At 35.5% G+C, this 17,464-nt stretch overlaps 2 protein-coding genes across 3 annotated transcripts; one reads left to right on the forward strand and one right to left on the reverse strand.

Moving 5' to 3' along the window:
• Positions 1–919: 919 nt before the first annotated feature.
• On the reverse strand, positions 920–9,070 carry LOC101259126 (ankyrin repeat protein SKIP35-like). Of its 2 annotated transcripts, none has more exons than XM_004251923.5 (4): positions 8,960–9,070; positions 7,796–8,816; positions 5,651–6,083; positions 920–2,099 (listed from the first exon to the last, which is right to left on the reverse strand). In XM_004251923.5, exons 2-4 carry the CDS (start codon positions 8,443–8,445, stop codon positions 1,287–1,289), a joined length of 1,896 nt encoding a protein of 631 aa, XP_004251971.1. In that variant the 5' UTR covers positions 8,446–8,816; positions 8,960–9,070; the 3' UTR covers positions 920–1,286. The 2 variants fall into 2 exon arrangements, with proteins under 2 accessions (XP_004251971.1, XP_010313980.1); XM_010315678.4 differs by having other exon boundaries at positions 5,651–6,086.
• LOC109119151 (uncharacterized) lies at positions 8,772–13,842 on the forward strand. Its single transcript, XM_069292704.1, has 4 exons — positions 8,772–11,774; positions 11,863–12,225; positions 12,556–13,111; positions 13,192–13,842. The coding sequence occupies exons 1-3, from the start codon at positions 10,422–10,424 to the stop codon at positions 12,823–12,825; spliced, it is 1,986 nt and encodes a 661-aa protein (XP_069148805.1). The 5' UTR covers positions 8,772–10,421; the 3' UTR covers positions 12,826–13,111; positions 13,192–13,842.
• The last annotated feature ends 3,622 nt before the right edge of the window (positions 13,843–17,464 follow it).

The raw sequence follows: 17,464 nt of genomic DNA on the forward strand, positions 1-17,464 counted from the left end.
TTTAATGAAATTAAAATGTATTTACTTAAATTTTCAATCAATATTTTACATTTTTCCGAGGACTAAAACCTCTTAACTGTTATTTTGTCTTTTTTTTTAACCTTATAAATATAACGATATTATCTTTTATTTCAAGTTCTGTAAAATCATACCTAAAATAATATGTAATATATGAACGTAAAGTAAAATATAAATTTATTATATAAAATATAAAATAAAATTTAATCAAAATTAAATTCTTAAATAAAATTTAACCAAACTTATAAGATATGTTAATTAATTAACAAGAAATATATTGAATGTATATATGAAAGAGATATTTTAGTGTTAAGAAAAAAAAAATTCATTTCTGCTTTTGCTTTTTTTAAGAAGCAAAATTATTATCTTCTTCCAATAACTTTAAAAACCGCTTGTGCTTCCAGCTTCTATTCATAAACACTTTTATTTATTGATTTGTCAAACAACGTAATTTTTCAATAAAAGTAAAAAATAAATATTTCTGACCTCCTAGCAATAATGTCAAACAGACTCTTAGCCAATAACTCACCATTTATGCACCTAACACCAATTGGATTTATTCCTTGGATCAATTCTCTCATCATCTGAGCTTTTTTAACAATCGTTTTGAATGGTGTTGTTGGCATTCATTGGGAACATACATAACTACACACTATATACACAAATATACATAGATGATACATCCTGATATACACTGATAGATCCTTCTTCACACACACACACACATACATGTGGATATATACTATACTACACATTGTTTCTAGTTTCTTTTGCAGTATTTTATGTATTTGTTTTATGCACAATTTTCCAATACAAAACTGTAAACAATACTCTCAAGATAATTCACTTCTCCAAACCCCACACATTATGAGAGCTCTGAAGTATCCTTTTATTCATCTTATTCAAGTAAAAACACATTTATAACTAAAAATGTCAGACTGTTTGATCAATTCCTTTTTACATTCATGTCCATGTAAACAAGATCACAAAGGACAACATGGAATAAAACAGCAGGGGACTAGTCAATATACAATGAACATTTGAGTTACTAGCCCTTCTGAATTTAGTTACATAAAACCAACACATTTAAGAGTATGCATCTTTCCAAACTCCATGCAGACATGTAACTATAAGCCGACCTACTTGTTCAGTAAGAAAATTGATCAACCGTGGAGGTTTCTTCCTGACTTTCAACCCAACTGTGTTATTATACTTGTGAACGGAGATGTGCGTTGTGGGGGGGGGGGGGGGTGAAAATTTGAGAGCTTCTAATAAGCAGCACTTGATGCATTTAGCAAAAATGGAGGAAGATGATGCTCCAAGACAGCCACTAATTCTTTTCCTTGGTTTGCCTCTTCCAGTACTACACCACCAAGCCTTTTGGCAGCTTCCACAAGCTGTCCTCTAAGTCTTTGAGATAACAAGCAACATCTCCCTGCCTTAACACTTTCTCTATACAGTGGCAGGTATGCTATTGCTACCCTCAAGGGCCCAGGAAGATCCTTCAAACAGATAGGAGATTCACCGTAGTTTACAATTTGCACAAAGTTTAAGTAGTGTTGTTGTCCTTGCCGCAGTCCATCCGAGAAGGCAGCTTCCGACCAATGTTCCCGAAGGAAACTCCTCAGACCGGGAGGAACAGCATCATCATCAGACTTAGCTATACTGTCAGCAACAGCATAAGTGGCAACAGGATCACTGAGGAAGTCCGAATGCAACAGAAATGCTACCCCATCAAGAGACCCACTGCTTCTCTCGCCAGCAGCCTTAAGAATCTCGATGCTGAGGGCAGCAAGAACATGCTTAGGAACATGAGGAAGGAGATACGCAGCAACTTCAACCTGACTACTGGAGGTCGCAGCTGTAAGGGCCAGACATAGTTCCATGTCCCTGCATCCCCTTTTGACAAACCATTCAACAACCTGCATGCATCCCCTCTCAGCAGCTCTCATCAGCGGGCCCAAGAAAGACAATGCATTACCCTCTTCCACTAAACATTCCATGGTTCCAATTTTACCGTAATGGGAAGCAAATCCCAAAGCCAGTTCAACATCAACATCCAAGCTGTTCCTTTGAGCAATCTACAAGAAAACCAAAACAACCAAAGATGAAAATGCCAAACTTCTTTTTAATGCTTTTGAGCCGTAAACTCGATTTCATTAATAATTAGAAAATATGCAAAAAAAATTTCCGAGCCCATATGTGTCCAAGAAGGAAAGTAACGATAGAAAGTAGGAAAGAAAACAAAATGGACTTGACTGCTCCAGTTCGCCTCTATTTCTAAAAATCTATATTGGAAGAATTTCCAAAAGGAAACTCATTGATTTCCACCGCCGCTTCCACTGAGCTCTGAAGATGATGAACAAGAAGAGGTTCCACAACAGTGGTTTGGTTCTCCTAAATCTCTGGGTGATCAACACATGTGGTCCTCTTTGATGTTTGCAGCTAGTTTTCAGCTTGCAGAAGTAAGAAGTTTACCTTTCTCTTCTTTTTTGCCCTGCGTTTTTGTGGTCCTGGTTTGAAGTTAACTTCTGCTCCCTATTTTGCCCATCTTGATGTGTATCCGGTGAATGAGATTATTGTGTATCCCCATGAGTATACAGAGGGTTGTCATAATGGGTATCTGTGTCTCGCATCCTTCTTCTCTTGTATGATGTTTCTTTAGGTAGTGGTTTCTGCAGTGCTCAGGTCTCAACTTTCATTCTGATCTTGCAAACCTCGCTTTTTGCTAATGTACCTTTTTGTTGACTGATGAAACATAGGCTAGGTAACTTTATCATAGTTATTTCACCCATGAAGTGGCCAAAACAATATTATGTAAATATAATAACGGTGAATACTGATCTCCTTGATTGTATGCTATGCATGGTTGTTGCTACTGATCTTGCGTTTCTTTATCCTGATTGAAGGGAGTGGTGCTCTATTTAGGTTGAAAATCTTCCTTCCAATGGTTGGAAGATTTTAAAAAGTGTGGAATTTGATCCCTTCATGTATTACAGCTGTGTTTGCTAGAAATCCACTAGCTGATTAGCCTCTCTGAAAGTGTGCTGAACTTGGACCCCTAACTGTTGTACTAATTTGATTCCCTCAACTCTTTCAATCAGCATCCAGGGTATTTTCCACATTTCTTCTAGCATGTTCCTGAGACCATGTGAATCAGTCACAAGAATTACGTTATGTCATCCATGTGTGAAACAGCATCTGATAGCTTGATGGCTATAGTATCTGCCTCCATGTTGCTAGCTTCCCCTATTTGTTATGCTTCCACATATATTAGATCACCTGAGCTATCTCCAAGACAAAATCCATAAGAACTCTCACCAGAATTGCCTTTACTAGCCTCATCTGTGTTGGCATTTTATCCATCATGTCGTAGGCATTTTCCAGCTTACCTGTGACTCGCCTAAGTGAACTGATTTCTGAAAAAGTTAACAGCCTCTTCTCCAATATTTTGATATTCTTAATCTTGTCTCCTTGGCTTGTCTGAATCTCTTAGATGTGAAGCTTTTTCCTCCTACCTTTCACATAGGAATGAAAGAATTTGGTATTCCTGTCCCCGTCTACAAACTGTATTCTCTTAAGTGCAAATATCTTTTCAGTTCTGTTAAGAGCATACCTGCTAACCTCTGTAGGATATATTTTCAACTGAATCTCTTTACAAACCTGTACTCCTCTTAAGTGCAAATATCTTTTCATTTCTGTTAAGGGCATCCGCTAACCTCTGTAGGATATATTTCCAACTGAATCTCTTTAACATTTGTACATCTTCTAGAGCGACTATTTGCAATAAAACATTGCCAAAACTCTCTTTCCTGCATCATGGGAGGGCTCCATTCACCCTTTTCAGTTTGGCCTGAAACTCGGTGAAAGGATTACCAACAAAGTCAATCCTCTCATCGTCTTTCAGTATGCTTCTGAAATGGTTGTGCTTGGTCCAGATATTGAGAAATTTGAAGCGCTTGATGACTGGTTCTTGTTATGCATTGCATATCACATGTAGAGGAGCATGGTCTAATCCCTGTCTCACCATATGCTGAACCTCATTGACCAGAAAAACCTCCATGAACTTCTGATTACCAAAATCTGTCTAATCTTTTGAAGATGCATTCATTCTGTAATCTGCCATTCCACCATGTGTATTTACTCCCTATGAATTTAAATTCAGAGATAGACATTGAAATCTCCTCCAATTATTCAGGGTATCTGATTTGCATAAGTAACGTGTTCAATGTCCTTCCACAGTTCCAGTCTTTCTAGAGGATTGCACCTGGCATATACAGCTGATATCATAATTTCTTGATTACCAGCCTTGCATCTGAATTTCAAAGTGCGTTGTTGAATAATGTCAGTAAGCACTTGACCTTCCCATTCACCATTCCAGAAAATCCAAATCTTTGAGGAACAGTTTGCAATAGCATTCTGTATTCCCAGTCTCCTTTTGTATTCTTCTAACTCATGTGGTCCTTGGGAAGGTTCTATTAGGGCTATGTATGGGTAGTGATGTCTTCTGTTAAGTTCCATTAATTTCTCAAAGGAATTTTAAGAATTAACAGATCAGATGTTCTAGAAAAGTAATTTGTCAATCATTAATCAATCTGGGGTGGTTATATTATTCCTCCTTGTCCTAACCTCCAAAGGAAGGGATGGATTGCTTGTTTTTCCTCTTTTGGTTCCACTCTTAGCTGCCTGGGTGAGAGGTCTCTTTCTTTGCTTGTATAATTCATGTTCTCCTCCATGTATTCATCTTCCCCTAGTATCTCTACTGTGTTGTTTCTTCTCAATTGATATGTCCTCTATCTCTGGTGTCTCACTAAGAGATGTGTCTGGGATAATAATCTGCAATGGCTGCAGTTCTTGAGTACTCGTAACATTTTGCGTTTCTACCTTATCCTCCTTTTATGAGCTGTTATTTTCCCTATTGTTCGTTCCAATATCTTGTACTAGTCCTCCCTGGTATCCTTGAGGAGTCTTGTGGTTTAGCACTCCCTTTTTCTCCTTCTGTTTCTTTGTGTTGGTTATCCGGTGGTGCCCATATTATTAGAACACTTGATGTTGGATTCCGTTTGTTGGTTGTATGTTTTACTTTGTTTTCATTGTCACTTGTGTTTTTCTTATAGTCTTATTCTTTATTGAGTTCCCTTTGCTATCCAATTGTTTACCAAAAGCCTTTTTTTTTTTGCTTTACAAATAAGTGGCATGACCTAAAGTAGTTTCAACCTAACTAAGTATTCCAGCGACCTACACAGTCTCGGGCATCCAATTGCCCTGAGGGTAAGTAAAACAAGATCCTTCATCCTAAGCAATTTCTTGTTGAGATATTGTTTATTATTAAAGCTATATCTGTGTTTTCCCTTATGAATTTACTTTTTTTATCTACTTATCAAAGTGAAATTGGAACACGTAGAAAACACTAAACAGTGGTTTGTAAGCCCAACCCAGAAACTAAGGGTGAAAGGAAGACAAAAAAAGAAGAAGCAAATAGAACACCCATAACAGGTGAAATACCAATATAACATTTACAAAGCAGTCACCAAGAAGAACCTTTAGAAAGTACAAATCCGAAAAGGGGGTAGATGCATGCTTCGAAATGTAAAAGTGAAAACATTACACTCCAAAATATACATCAATGTACCTGCAAAAGAATGCGGACCAGCTCTGTGCTCCCAAAACGTGAAGCTTCAAGAAAGCACTGATTGACATTGTCTGCACCCCCATCCACCAACATGCCGAGCAATCCTTGGATTGCAGTAGCTGAAATTCCTGATGCCCAGCAAGTATCAAATGAACTAGGGAATAGTGTAAGCGGAAAGCAAGCTGCATCAAATGCTTCTGTAAAGTCCTTCCCAGTAAGGTGATTCCCAGCAAGATCCAGGAAAGTTTTGAAAGCTGATAACTGCAATTGTATTTCAACAGCAGAGTTCTTCCCAACCGTATCTCTCTTTCCTTGGCAGCGGGAATGGAAACCTATACATTTAAGAGCCCATTCAGTGAATTTCTGAACCTTAGCACCAGCTTCAGCCTTCAAGACTTCATCTCCACTGCATTCTCGTAGTCGTTCATGCAACCTGCTGAGAGTGGTGGTTCATACCCAGCAAAAACTTTAGTGCCACAAACATCTTAAATACCAGACATCAAGGTAAATGGAAGAGAAAAGTTGTAACTAGACTGCATCCAACAGTGGCCAAGTGGTCAATAAAGTGAGAGTAAACCCTGGACACCAGAGTTCAAATTCCAGCAGAGCCATCTATTCCTCCATTGCAAAGTCACTGCTCAATTATGGGCCATCTTTCTAAGCAGAACACACACAAACTGGACAATGCCAGAACACACGGCAGAACACACGGCAGACCTTCTTAGTTGCTGGGTGAGAAGAGGGGGGAGTAAGAACCAGAAGAAATGGTGGAACATGATACCCTCTTGTATATGGTGGACTATTTGGAGAGAAAGAAACAAGAGGTGTATGGAACATACTGCAGAATCAGTACAGAAGATCAAATGGCGTTGTATGAAGACCTTCTGTTTTTGGTGTAATGAGGAGGTATAGAGGATGCTTAACAGATTTTAAACTTTTTCTCTTCTTTATAAGTTCAGTAGCAATTTCTTGAGTTCGTTTTTTTTCCGGTCACTGATGTAAATCTTTTTGATGGTTGCCACCATACCCTCATTGCTGAGGAACACAACTTTACTTTATCAAAAAAAAAAAAAAATTCCAACAGAGACAAATAAATACTAGGTGATTACTTCTCATGTACCTAAGCCTTCAGATCTCCCAGTATCTGGGTGGATGGGAGGCACCACCATTGTTAAAGGGAAAAAAAACTGTAACTTGGCTTTGTAAATTATCAGTTATCACCAAGGAAATTCTTATATATGCCTTCTCAAAAAAAAAGAAATTCTTATATATGAAGAACAAACTTTTCAAATAATATGCCATCTGTGTATCTTTATTGATAATAGCCCATACGATTGGTAATAGCAACAAACCAACTAATGTAGCAAGCTCGTTTGATAGTTTCAATAACAAGCAAATGCAGGTTCTTCATGCTTACATTTTAGCAAAAGGTCTAAAGAGTATTTTCAGCATAAAGATTAAATAACTCAAACCCACAGCTTGTTGGAAGCAGGGGCGGACCTATGAAGGCGGGAGGGGATGCCTCACCACCAGCAAACCTCAGCCGGAACTTTGTATAAGTATGTATACATATAGATAAAAACATACAAATACGTTCAGTGGCATCCAGATTACAAAATATACATTAGGTGCCATTGGCAAATTCCCAACTTTTCTCCATTGGATTAGTTTATCTAATATAAACTTAACCCCCCCCCCCCAATATTCTGAACTAAATCAAAATTAGATCAAACCTCCCAATGTGTAACCCATTTCGGCTATCTAAATAGTAATATGTGAATTTTCAAAATAATGTGGCACCCGAAAAATCCTGGATCTTCCTATGGTTGGAAGCTGAGACAAATGCTTCGTTTGTGCTTTACATAAAATAGTACTGGAGAAATAAAAGAAAAAACGATTTCACAACTTTGTACACAAAGAATCAACTGAACAATATCTGGGTCTAAAAATTTGTGGTTCCGGATGAAAGAACTTGGATTTCAAATCAGCATGCTGCATTTCACAGGGATCCTACTAATTTAACTAGACATGTATTCTTCAGAGATTGGGAGAACATTCAACAGAAAAACAAAGGCCTTCTCTAACATCATTTAAGCATTCAAAGACGAAGTTCAAGATAATGCAAGGAACGGCAAAAGCTCTGACCTTCGTGCCATAACAGTGACAGTATCTGCAAGGCCCATTGTTCGACTCTGGCAAGCAGAAACACAAGAAGCAAGAAATGAAGTCCTTAGGGCAGCCCGAGTGAAGTCGAATGCACCATTAGCGATGATCTTCTTAATCAAACCTGTTATCCCGTACAACTCATCTTGATTACTCAAGAACCAGATTGAATCCAAACCAATGCATAAAGCATCATTCAGTGTTTGGGGATCAGCCAGTAGGATCAAACTCTCTGCCAACTCCCAATCATGGTCACTCACAGCACCCTGGAACAAGCGCCCCAACTCAATCCTATCTTGTCTACTAAGCTTCTTTTCAAGACCTGATTCCTCACTTTTTCCGAGTTCCGAGTCAGAGTTAGCTATCCCTGATTTAATCTTATTAACTCCACAACTGCAACCTCCTGCAACGGCAGATGATCTGAAGTCCTTATGTACAAGTGGAGCTTCTCTTGAAAACACCACATTTCCATTACTTCCCTCTCCTTCCTCAGACGGCAAGACTACATTCTCATTGTTCCGATCAGATATATCCATGTCAGCAGTTTCCACTTCCATTTCTGAAAACACAGTCTTTTCTTCACTAATAATGCTATTCCTACTTCCAACAAACACTGCCTTATCTTCTTCCATATTTTCCTTTAACAACTCAACACCCAAATAACAAAATACCTCAACAATCAATTCTTTCCATCAAAATCCATTGAAACCCAAAATTTAAGCAAAGTTCAGAAAAACCCAGAACCCCTTTTTCTTCTGCCAAACCCACAAAAGCCCCCCCAAAAAAATTAAAAAAAAAAAAAAGAAGAGATCAAACTGCAGAAAGAAACTTGATTTTCCAGTTGAAAATGGAAGTTAACGATCACGTAAAGAGCAAACCAACAAATTTCAGATTCCAAATTCCAACACACTCATCTTCATAGCCTATAGTAGCAAACAAAACCTAAAACCCTTTTACCATTAACAGATAAATAGTGGATGAGGCATATCCACCAAGAAGCCGCCTACAAATCAACATATACTCATCAGCTAAAGAATAAAGAATAGCAGAAACAAAGTTCAACAGAGAAATGAAAACAAAATAGGAAGAATCAGTTTACATAAGAGAAAAATAGAGTGAAAAAGGGACGGAGAAGAAGAAACAAACCTGAAATAGAGAAAACCCTTTTGCCTCTTCTTTACCTAAGGTTGTTACTGGTTAATGGTTACTTGGGACTTAAAAATGAGAGTTAATAATTGTTAATATGGGCTGGTCCATTTTATTCGGGTTAATTTATTTAGGTTTTGAAATTCTAATTAATCAGATAAAATAATTGAAATACTACATAAATAGTTTTTAGGTTATAATCAAATTTTGGAGATATATCTTAACTAAATCAAGGTCTTATTATCCTTGAATTTATTTTTTTCTAATTTATTACACCTTTTATCTTACGTGACACAATCTGTGACTCCACGTAATTGAGGCGCGTGGAAGATATTTAAATGTCATGTATGCCAAAAAGGTGCACAAAATTACCAAAAAAATAAGTTTAGGGGTAATATGATCTTAGTTTAATTAAGATGTATCTCTATCTCTGGAATTTCGGTCATAGTTTAAGGGGCTATTTGTGTATTTTTCCAAAATAATTCTATATTTTTATCTTTAAAATTGTTATATTTTATATCTCACCTCAATCTAGGGGTGTGCACTATTTGGATTATACCGAAAAACCAAACCAAATCGAATTCTAATTTGGATTTTTTTTTTTGGGGATTCTTGGTTTGGTTTTGGATTTATAATTTACTTTGTTTTATTCTTTTTTGGTTTGGTTTCAGATTTAGAAAAATAAAAACTAGAAAAACGGAATTTTATATATATAATTAAGTTGGAGTTAACCACTTTTATCCCTTTTTAATTATTTTCATCATGATTTAGTTATTTTCTTATGTTTGGACATAGAAGGGTTAAAAATACCCTCAACGTATTCCAAATGGTTCAAAAATGCCCTCCTTCCATCTATTAGTTTAAAAATGCCCTTAACGTTTTTTTAAGGTTTAAAATTGCCCTTTTTTAACAGCCTGCTGACATGGCAAATGATGAATCATTAAATTAGACAAATGACTTCATCTTATTGGTCCACCTAAATTTTCATAATCCAGCCCAACGACCCGACCCATCTATGTAAAAACTCAAACCCACCCACTAACCTGTTTACCTTTTAACCTAACATATCCTTGAACTCCATTTTTGCACACGATTCTCAGCCTTTCTTTTTGTAGCAGTTGCCGAGGATGGAGGTTTAAGGTTGAAAATCACAACACCTTCTAGTTATGTTGTTTTGTTACTTCAAGTTTTCACTCAGTTGATTTCATTACCCTGCAACTGAGGTAATGTTTTATTTTTTTTAGATTATAGAGTATTTGAGTATCTATTAAAAAATCATGTATTTTGAATCTTTTTATTCTTTCTTTGTATTGTGTTAGTTGTAGTGGTCCATGTCCCTTTTCTTTTATTTGTCTTTGTCTTCATTAATGTAGAGTTTTTTACTGCTAGTGGGGGTCCATGTCTTTTTTTTATTATATGCTTTATTATACATATTATATTTTATCACATTTGGTATTATCTGATGTGGTCTCTTCTTTTTTGTTGTGTTGCATATTGGTTCGATTCAAGAATGATTGAAAATGTTGATCTGATTTTTAATTATGGGGGACAATGGTTTCGAAAACCACAATTGGTATACCATAAAAAATTGTTTCACGTTTGGAGAGCTTACGAAGTTGACTTGCTGTCTTACATTGATGTATGTCGAGAATTTAAAGAAAAATTAGCTTTTAGTGAAGTACGACAGCTTCTATTTACAGCCCCATCTGGTGGTTTTTATGTGATCGAGGGGGATGAAGGCATTATAATTCTTCAAAATATACTATCTGACAATTTCAAGGTAGTGAACTTTTTTGCGGTAGATAACTCTGAAGAGGAGCTTGAGTTAGTTCCAAACATTAGTTGTTACCATAAAAGTGACAATGTTATAGAAGTTGGAACAGATTGTGATAGTAGTGAGGAAGAGGAAAATGGTGAAACTATGTCTAGCGAATATGATAGTGAAGAGCTGGAGATTTATAAAAAGCAAAAACAACTTGATATCAATGAAACGTTAGACAAGTACAAGGATTTGGAGTATGGTATGACCTTTAGCAATCTCAAAGAAGCTAAACAAGTTATTGACTTTTATGCTGTTGCAAATAAGAGGGATATTAGAGTAAAGAAAAGCGACAAAGGTAGAGTTACTTATTGTTGTGTTCTTGATTGTCCCTTTCGATGCTCGATTTACAAGGATGGGAGAGATCAAGGTTTTAAGATCAAGACCTTGAATCAGGAACACACATGTTATGAGACTTCTGAGAACAGGAGAGCTAAAGCTGGGATTTTATCTCAATATTTTAAGAAGAAAGTTCAGAATAACCCTACGTTTAAGATTAAAGACATGAAGGAGCACTTGGAATCTGTTTTGGATCTTGATGTGAATGAGTCAAAATTGAAGAGAGTTAAGAGGCTTGTCTTGGACAAATTAGATGGTAGTTACGCTGATGATTATAATAAGTTAGAGGCATACACATATGAATTGAGGATGAGTAATCCAGGAACTGATGTAGTGATCAATTTGTCAAGAGATGCTATGGAAGAAGGGAAAAGAAGATTTTTACGGTTATATATATGCTTTCAGGCATTAAAGGAAGGCTGGAAAGGAGGTTTGCGACCTTTTATAGGGCTAGATGGCACCTTTTTAAAAGGAAAAATTAAGGGAATAATGTTGGTCGCAGTGGGACAAGATTCTAGTAACCATTTCTATCCACTTGCTTGGCCCGTTGTAGATAAAGAAACTAAAAGAACTTGGAACTGGTTTCAGGAGCTGCTGAAACATTCTTTGGACTTAAAGTTGGGTGAAAATGTCACTTTTATATCAGACATGCAAAAGGTATCTTTACTTTAAGTTTATTTCATCTTTTCTTAATTATTTTTCATCTACATTATTCTGCAACTAATATGAATTTATGTTTTTGAAGGGCTTATTGAATGCTGTTACTAATGTATGCCCAAAAGCAAATCACAGATGGTGTGTTCGGCACATTGAAGCTAATTGGAGCAAAAATTACAGAAGCGGAGAGTTGAAAAAGCTTCTTTGGTGGTGTGCTTGGAGTACATATGAGGAGGAGTTCAAAGATCAACTTACAAAAATGGGTGAGTTGAATAAGAAGGCTGCTAAGGCCTTGGTGAGCTATCCACCAGAAAAATGGTGTAGAGCATATTTTGACACCAAATGCAAAAATTTCATGATTGACAACAACTTCACGGAGTCCTTCAACTCATGGATTGTAGAGGCCAGACAAAAGCCAATCATAAAGATGCTGGAAGAAATAAGGGTGAAGGTTAGAAAATCTTGCTTTTTTAAATTCAATATAGTTGATATGAACAAGTGCTAATTGTTTAGATTGTGTGCTAAGCTACTGGAATAAGTTGGAAAAAATGTTTTAAGCTACTGAAAAGTTTTCAACTTGAGTAATAACAAGTGTTAAAACTTATAAGTGTTATCATTTTGATTCCAATAGTGTTTTATGATGAAAATATTATTCCATTTGATCGCGCTTAATGATCAGAATTTTAGGTCTTTGTTTTAAGATGTTTTAAATTTATGTTTTTTTCAGTTCGTGCAACATTAGCTGGTTCATTTTTTTTTGTTTTTGATTATTTTTGTATAGGTAATGAACATGTTAAGGAAGCATGAGGCTGAAGTTAAAAGTTGGAAGAATGAGTTTTCACCACATGCAATGCATCTCTTTAATGACTACAAGGTCATTGCCCAACGATGTAAGGTTGAGTTTAATGGAGGTTGTGGATATGAAGTGACCGAGGGTGTGGATAGGCATACAATCAATATAGAACTTAAAAGATGCTCATGCAGAGTATGGGACTTATCTGGAATACCATGTCCTCGTGCCATCAAAGCATTTATCCATAAAAAAAGTTGACCCTATTGCTGAAATACACTGGTGGTACTCTAAGGAAGCGTATTTGAAGGTATATAAGCACAAGATCGAACCAGTTAGAGGTGAAAACTTTTGGAAGATTGAGCCGCACCATGCCATGGAGCCTCCTACTTTAGCTACGATGGCTGGTAGACCAAAGATGAAGAGAACAAGAGAGAAGGATGAGGCTAAGAATAGGCAGGGGGCTTGGTCAGCTTCTAGAAAAGGAATGTTAATGACTTGTGGTTATTGTGGTGAACCAAATCATAACAGAAGAAAATGTCCATTGGTAACAATATTTAACTTCATAAATGGTGTTCCCATTTTGTATGTAACGATCATCATCTAATTTATTTTTTCTTCATGCAGCTCAATGATAAGTACGAGGACGTCTTCCAAGATGAAGAAAGCTCTCAAGAATCTCATAATGTACCCTTGACAGAATCAGATAACACTCAAGAAAGTGCATGTTTCTTCATTCCTGTTCCTGGTTTAAGTCAGATCTCTAGCCAGAGCTCTATCGTAGCAGAGCATGATTCAGATCCTACTATATATCCTAAAGTGGTGTCTGAAAGTAATTTTAGACTTCATGAGAGACTGAAGAAAATAAATATTGGGACGAGAAAGATAACTTTCCAGGGAGATCACAATGGTATATCAATGCCGACCAACCTTCCATATTCACCAAAAAAAGTAACTTGGAAAGGGAAAGAAGCAATGACTTCAAACCAGTTACAAGCTACAAGGGAGAGAAAAATTGGCAAACTTAAGCCTATAGGGGGCAAGGGGATGTAGAATTTGTTTTGTATTTAGTGTCATTAAGTGTTATGTAAGGAGAGAATGAAACAATGACTCCAAACAACTAGTGTTTTTGCTGATTTTTGTACTCTTAATGGTTGTTAGACAACTACAGTATGACTCCAAGCAACTTGTGTTTTTGCTGATTTTTGTATTATTAATGGTTGTTAAGACAACAATCGACTCCAAAGTGTTACCTTTCTAATATCAATATGGTTTAGCTATGTGTATTGTCAAAAGTTTATTTTAGTAGTATTATGTTTTATGGTTGGAAGTTGCAGAAGAAAGAAACAGAATATCACTCCAAACTAATGAGAAAGACATGAATAACTTGATAAGAAATGTGCAGCAATTTTATCGAGTTAAATTTCTATAATGGAAAACAGAAGCAGATTAATTAAAAGAAGCTATGAATAAGGGATGTATTTCGCGAAATAAGTAGTATACTGAAAAAATACCCTCTTCATTAGGACTAGTCCAGACTCTGGAGGTGGTGTAAGTATTTCCAAAATCCATCATGTTCTTAAGGAACTCTAATAAATGTGCCGTTTTTCTTGCTTTTGATTACCTGTTTTTACTAACTAAATATCCATGTATACTGTAGTCGTCTTGACAGGAATTCTTTAGACGGAACAATTCCATCAACCCTCAAAAGTCTCACACTTATGAGTGAACTGTGAGTAGACAAGCATAATGTTAATATTACCTTGATATGATCTCTTTTTTTTTTATGAGTTTATCGGACCATCTATAAATTTTCTATATCACTTGCAACTTCTTATCAAACAATAAATTCACTGGCCCTTTGCCTAATCTCACTGGCATGAATGCCCTCAACTACTTGTAAGTTCCTTGACATACTGATGTTCTGATTGGAACTCTATTCTGCTAAGATAATGAATCAATCTTGATGTTGTGATATCACATATTATGTCTTTAGATTACTTTAATTTGATTTTGTGTCCAATGGTCATGTTTTGCAGAGATATGAGCAATAATACATTCAGCTCAGCTGATTTTCCACAGTGGTTTTCATCTTTGCAATCATTGACGACTTTGTATCCATCTCTCTCTTGCTTTCGCTTTATCTCTTAACACATGCATGTATGTATCTGTCCCTGAGTTCAAGTGACTCAGCAGAACTCACATGCATCTAAGCGTACATGTTATCGGATGAAGTGTTTCATAGAGTTTGTTATGCACCTCATCTGTATTTGTTCTGCTCATAGAGTAATGTTCTCACTCAACTTCAAGGAGAAATTTCGCCAACCCTCTTCAGTCTTTTTCAGTTACAGACTGTGTGAGTGTTCTTTTACTTTTAGGCCACAGTGCATGTCATGCAACTATTCTCATTTTTTGCTGCGTGCTAGACTTGTAACGAAGTTTGAGGTAGTACAAAGTGACCTAGTATATGATTCTATGTTTTGTATTTCAATTTTACGACAATGAGGTGGTTATTATGACAGCAACTTGAGGGGAAACAAGATCAATGGAACCCTGAATATTGCATCCAACTATAACGGTCAACTAAAACTGATTGATTTGCAGAACAGTTCCATCGATTCATATATAGTAAGACCTGGATTTTCTTTTCAAATACTGTAAGTCCTCGAGTCACTTTTTCTCCACTTTAGCAATGAGAAAGAAATGCTGGATCATTCATGTTAGGACAATTGATTCTTCTGAATACAATTTAGTCATTTAACAATCTCAGTTTTCTACTTGTTCACTTGGCAGACTTATGCATAATCCAGTTTGTTATGAAAAAGGATCAGAAGACTACTGTGGCAATTCCCAAACGAACTTTGGATATTCAATTCCACAAGATAATTGCCTTAAAACACAATGCAGCTTTGATCAAATTCTTAGCACCTTTCTTTTCCGACTTGACAAACACAAGCATTTATGAGTCACTTCAGAAGTCTATGCTATCATATTTTAGCCAAAATCATGTGCCTGTAGATTCAGTTTCCTTGAGTAATCCAAAAAAGAATTCAGAGTACTACCTTGTGTTACACCTGCAAGTTTTTCCATTTGACCAAGTTCATTTCAACCGTACAGGGATTGCCACAATTGGATTTGCACTTAGAAATTGGTTTTAAGACCAGTGGGTCATAAATTTTGAAATGTTTAATGAAAATCCATGTCACTTTTGCCATGTCAGCAGGCAGTTAAAAAAGGGCAATTTTAAACCTTAAAAAAACGTTAAGGGCATTTTTAAACTAATAGATGGAAGGAGGGCATTTTTGAACCATTTGGAATACGTTGAGGGCATTTTTAACCTTTCCCCATCTATAATTGATAGTGATTTATATTTAAAAATATATTCAAGAAATTCAATATATATATATATATATACACCAAACCGAAAAGATCCAAATCAAAAAGAAAAAAAGCAAACCAAAATAAATTTATTTTGATTTGGATTGATTTACACTTCTTCAAAACTAAAAACAGAAAATCCAAATCGAAATAGCATAAAACTGAATGCACACTCTTACCTCAAATGACTCTTAGGCAATAGCAATATATTATCTAATTTAGGAAGACTCATCGTTACAAAAAGGGTAATAGTGAAAATATTTGATGGATTGATATTCCTTGGTCTAATATATTTAATCGTTAGAGTGTTGATAAAAAAAAATTGATTTAAAATTACTAGCGTCGATTAATATTGGATGCCCTTCTTAGCAAGTCTATACTCCACTTTGTTTTGCTCCCAGTATACATAAAATTGATAGATGATAAAATTGTTTTGATGCACTAATGTAATTATAATCTTAACGTCTGTTAATATGCAAAGCATGAAAATTTCGTTTCAATTTGTGATACATAAATTATGTAACAAAGCCTTAAGCTCCGTTTTAATAGAGTTTGTGTGAGAAATTGAACTATCCAATTACCCATATAATCTTTAAAAACTTCAATTTTCATTTATTTGTAGATCAATTTTACTTTTCATTCATCAATTATTTAATGGACTTCTAGTTTCATTCTTATAATAATCATAACATATTTAACTTTAAATAAATTTATGTGTGAAAATTGTATCCCTTCTGCGAATAAAAAGTATATATTGATAATAACTAAAAAATGTTTTGATAGTAAATAATTATTAAAAATTATATAATTTAAATAATTAAAAATTAAATATAATTAATCAAGTATTATGAGGATCAAATTTGAAACTCACTAACTAATTGAAAGACTTATAATATAATTCTCTATTATTTCTTTTAAATCATTGTGTATGAGAGAGTGGAAACAACTTTTTTAGTTGATATAAAAATAATATTTTCAAAGTCAAATAAGTGCAAACCTCCTATTTCTCAAAAGGAAAACACAGTGTTAACTATCTACTTTGAAAGCTATTATATGATTGTGTTTGGAAGGGAGTCAAGTCCAACTATTATGGTTATCACAAAAAAAAAAAAATGTTAATACATCATAGAACACTTTTTTTTAGAAAAATCAGAAGCTTATCACAGAAGTAGATTTTTGAAGCTGGCAAGCAGGATACAACCTTATAAATGGGGTTTTGCTTGACAGGGATCACCCTAAAGAAAGGAAGTCACTTTGGTTGTTATTCCAACATTCAATTAATATAATAGTAGGTTTTATGACATGATATTAAGGTTCTTCGGGGCGGATACCTATTCCTTGATATCTCTATCACTTATATACACGTGTAACAATTCACTCTGTGGCTATTTAAATACACCTCGTGTGGAGTCACAAAAAATTCTTGAAATTTGATGCTAAATTATAAATTGGATCACACAATAAAACTATTATAATTGAATTGATTCGGGCTGACATCACTTCGTCGTAGCAGGAGAGGAAG

This window comes from Solanum lycopersicum, chromosome 12, assembly GCF_036512215.1.
Source record: "Solanum lycopersicum chromosome 12, SLM_r2.1".
Classification (NCBI taxonomy): domain Eukaryota; kingdom Viridiplantae; phylum Streptophyta; class Magnoliopsida; order Solanales; family Solanaceae; genus Solanum; species Solanum lycopersicum.

Coding starts and splice junctions, on each gene's coding strand:
- LOC109119151 (XM_069292704.1), top strand. CDS start 10,422: ATGTGGTCTCTTCTTTTTTGTTGTGTTGCATATTGGTTCGATTCAAGA. Junction 11,775..11,862: donor TTATATCAGACATGCAAAAG/GTATCTTTACTT, acceptor ATGTTTTTGAAG/GGCTTATTGAATGCTGTTAC. Junction 12,226..12,555: donor TGGAAGAAATAAGGGTGAAG/GTTAGAAAATCT, acceptor ATTTTTGTATAG/GTAATGAACATGTTAAGGAA.
- LOC101259126 (XM_010315678.4), bottom strand. CDS start 8,445: ATGGAAGAAGATAAGGCAGTGTTTGTTGGAAGTAGGAATAGCATTATT. Junction 6,087..7,795: donor GTCACTGTTATGGCACGAAG/GTCAGAGCTTTT, acceptor CACCACTCTCAG/CAGGTTGCATGAACGACTAC. Junction 2,100..5,650: donor TGGTCCGCATTCTTTTGCAG/GTACATTGATGT, acceptor GTTTTCTTGTAG/ATTGCTCAAAGGAACAGCTT.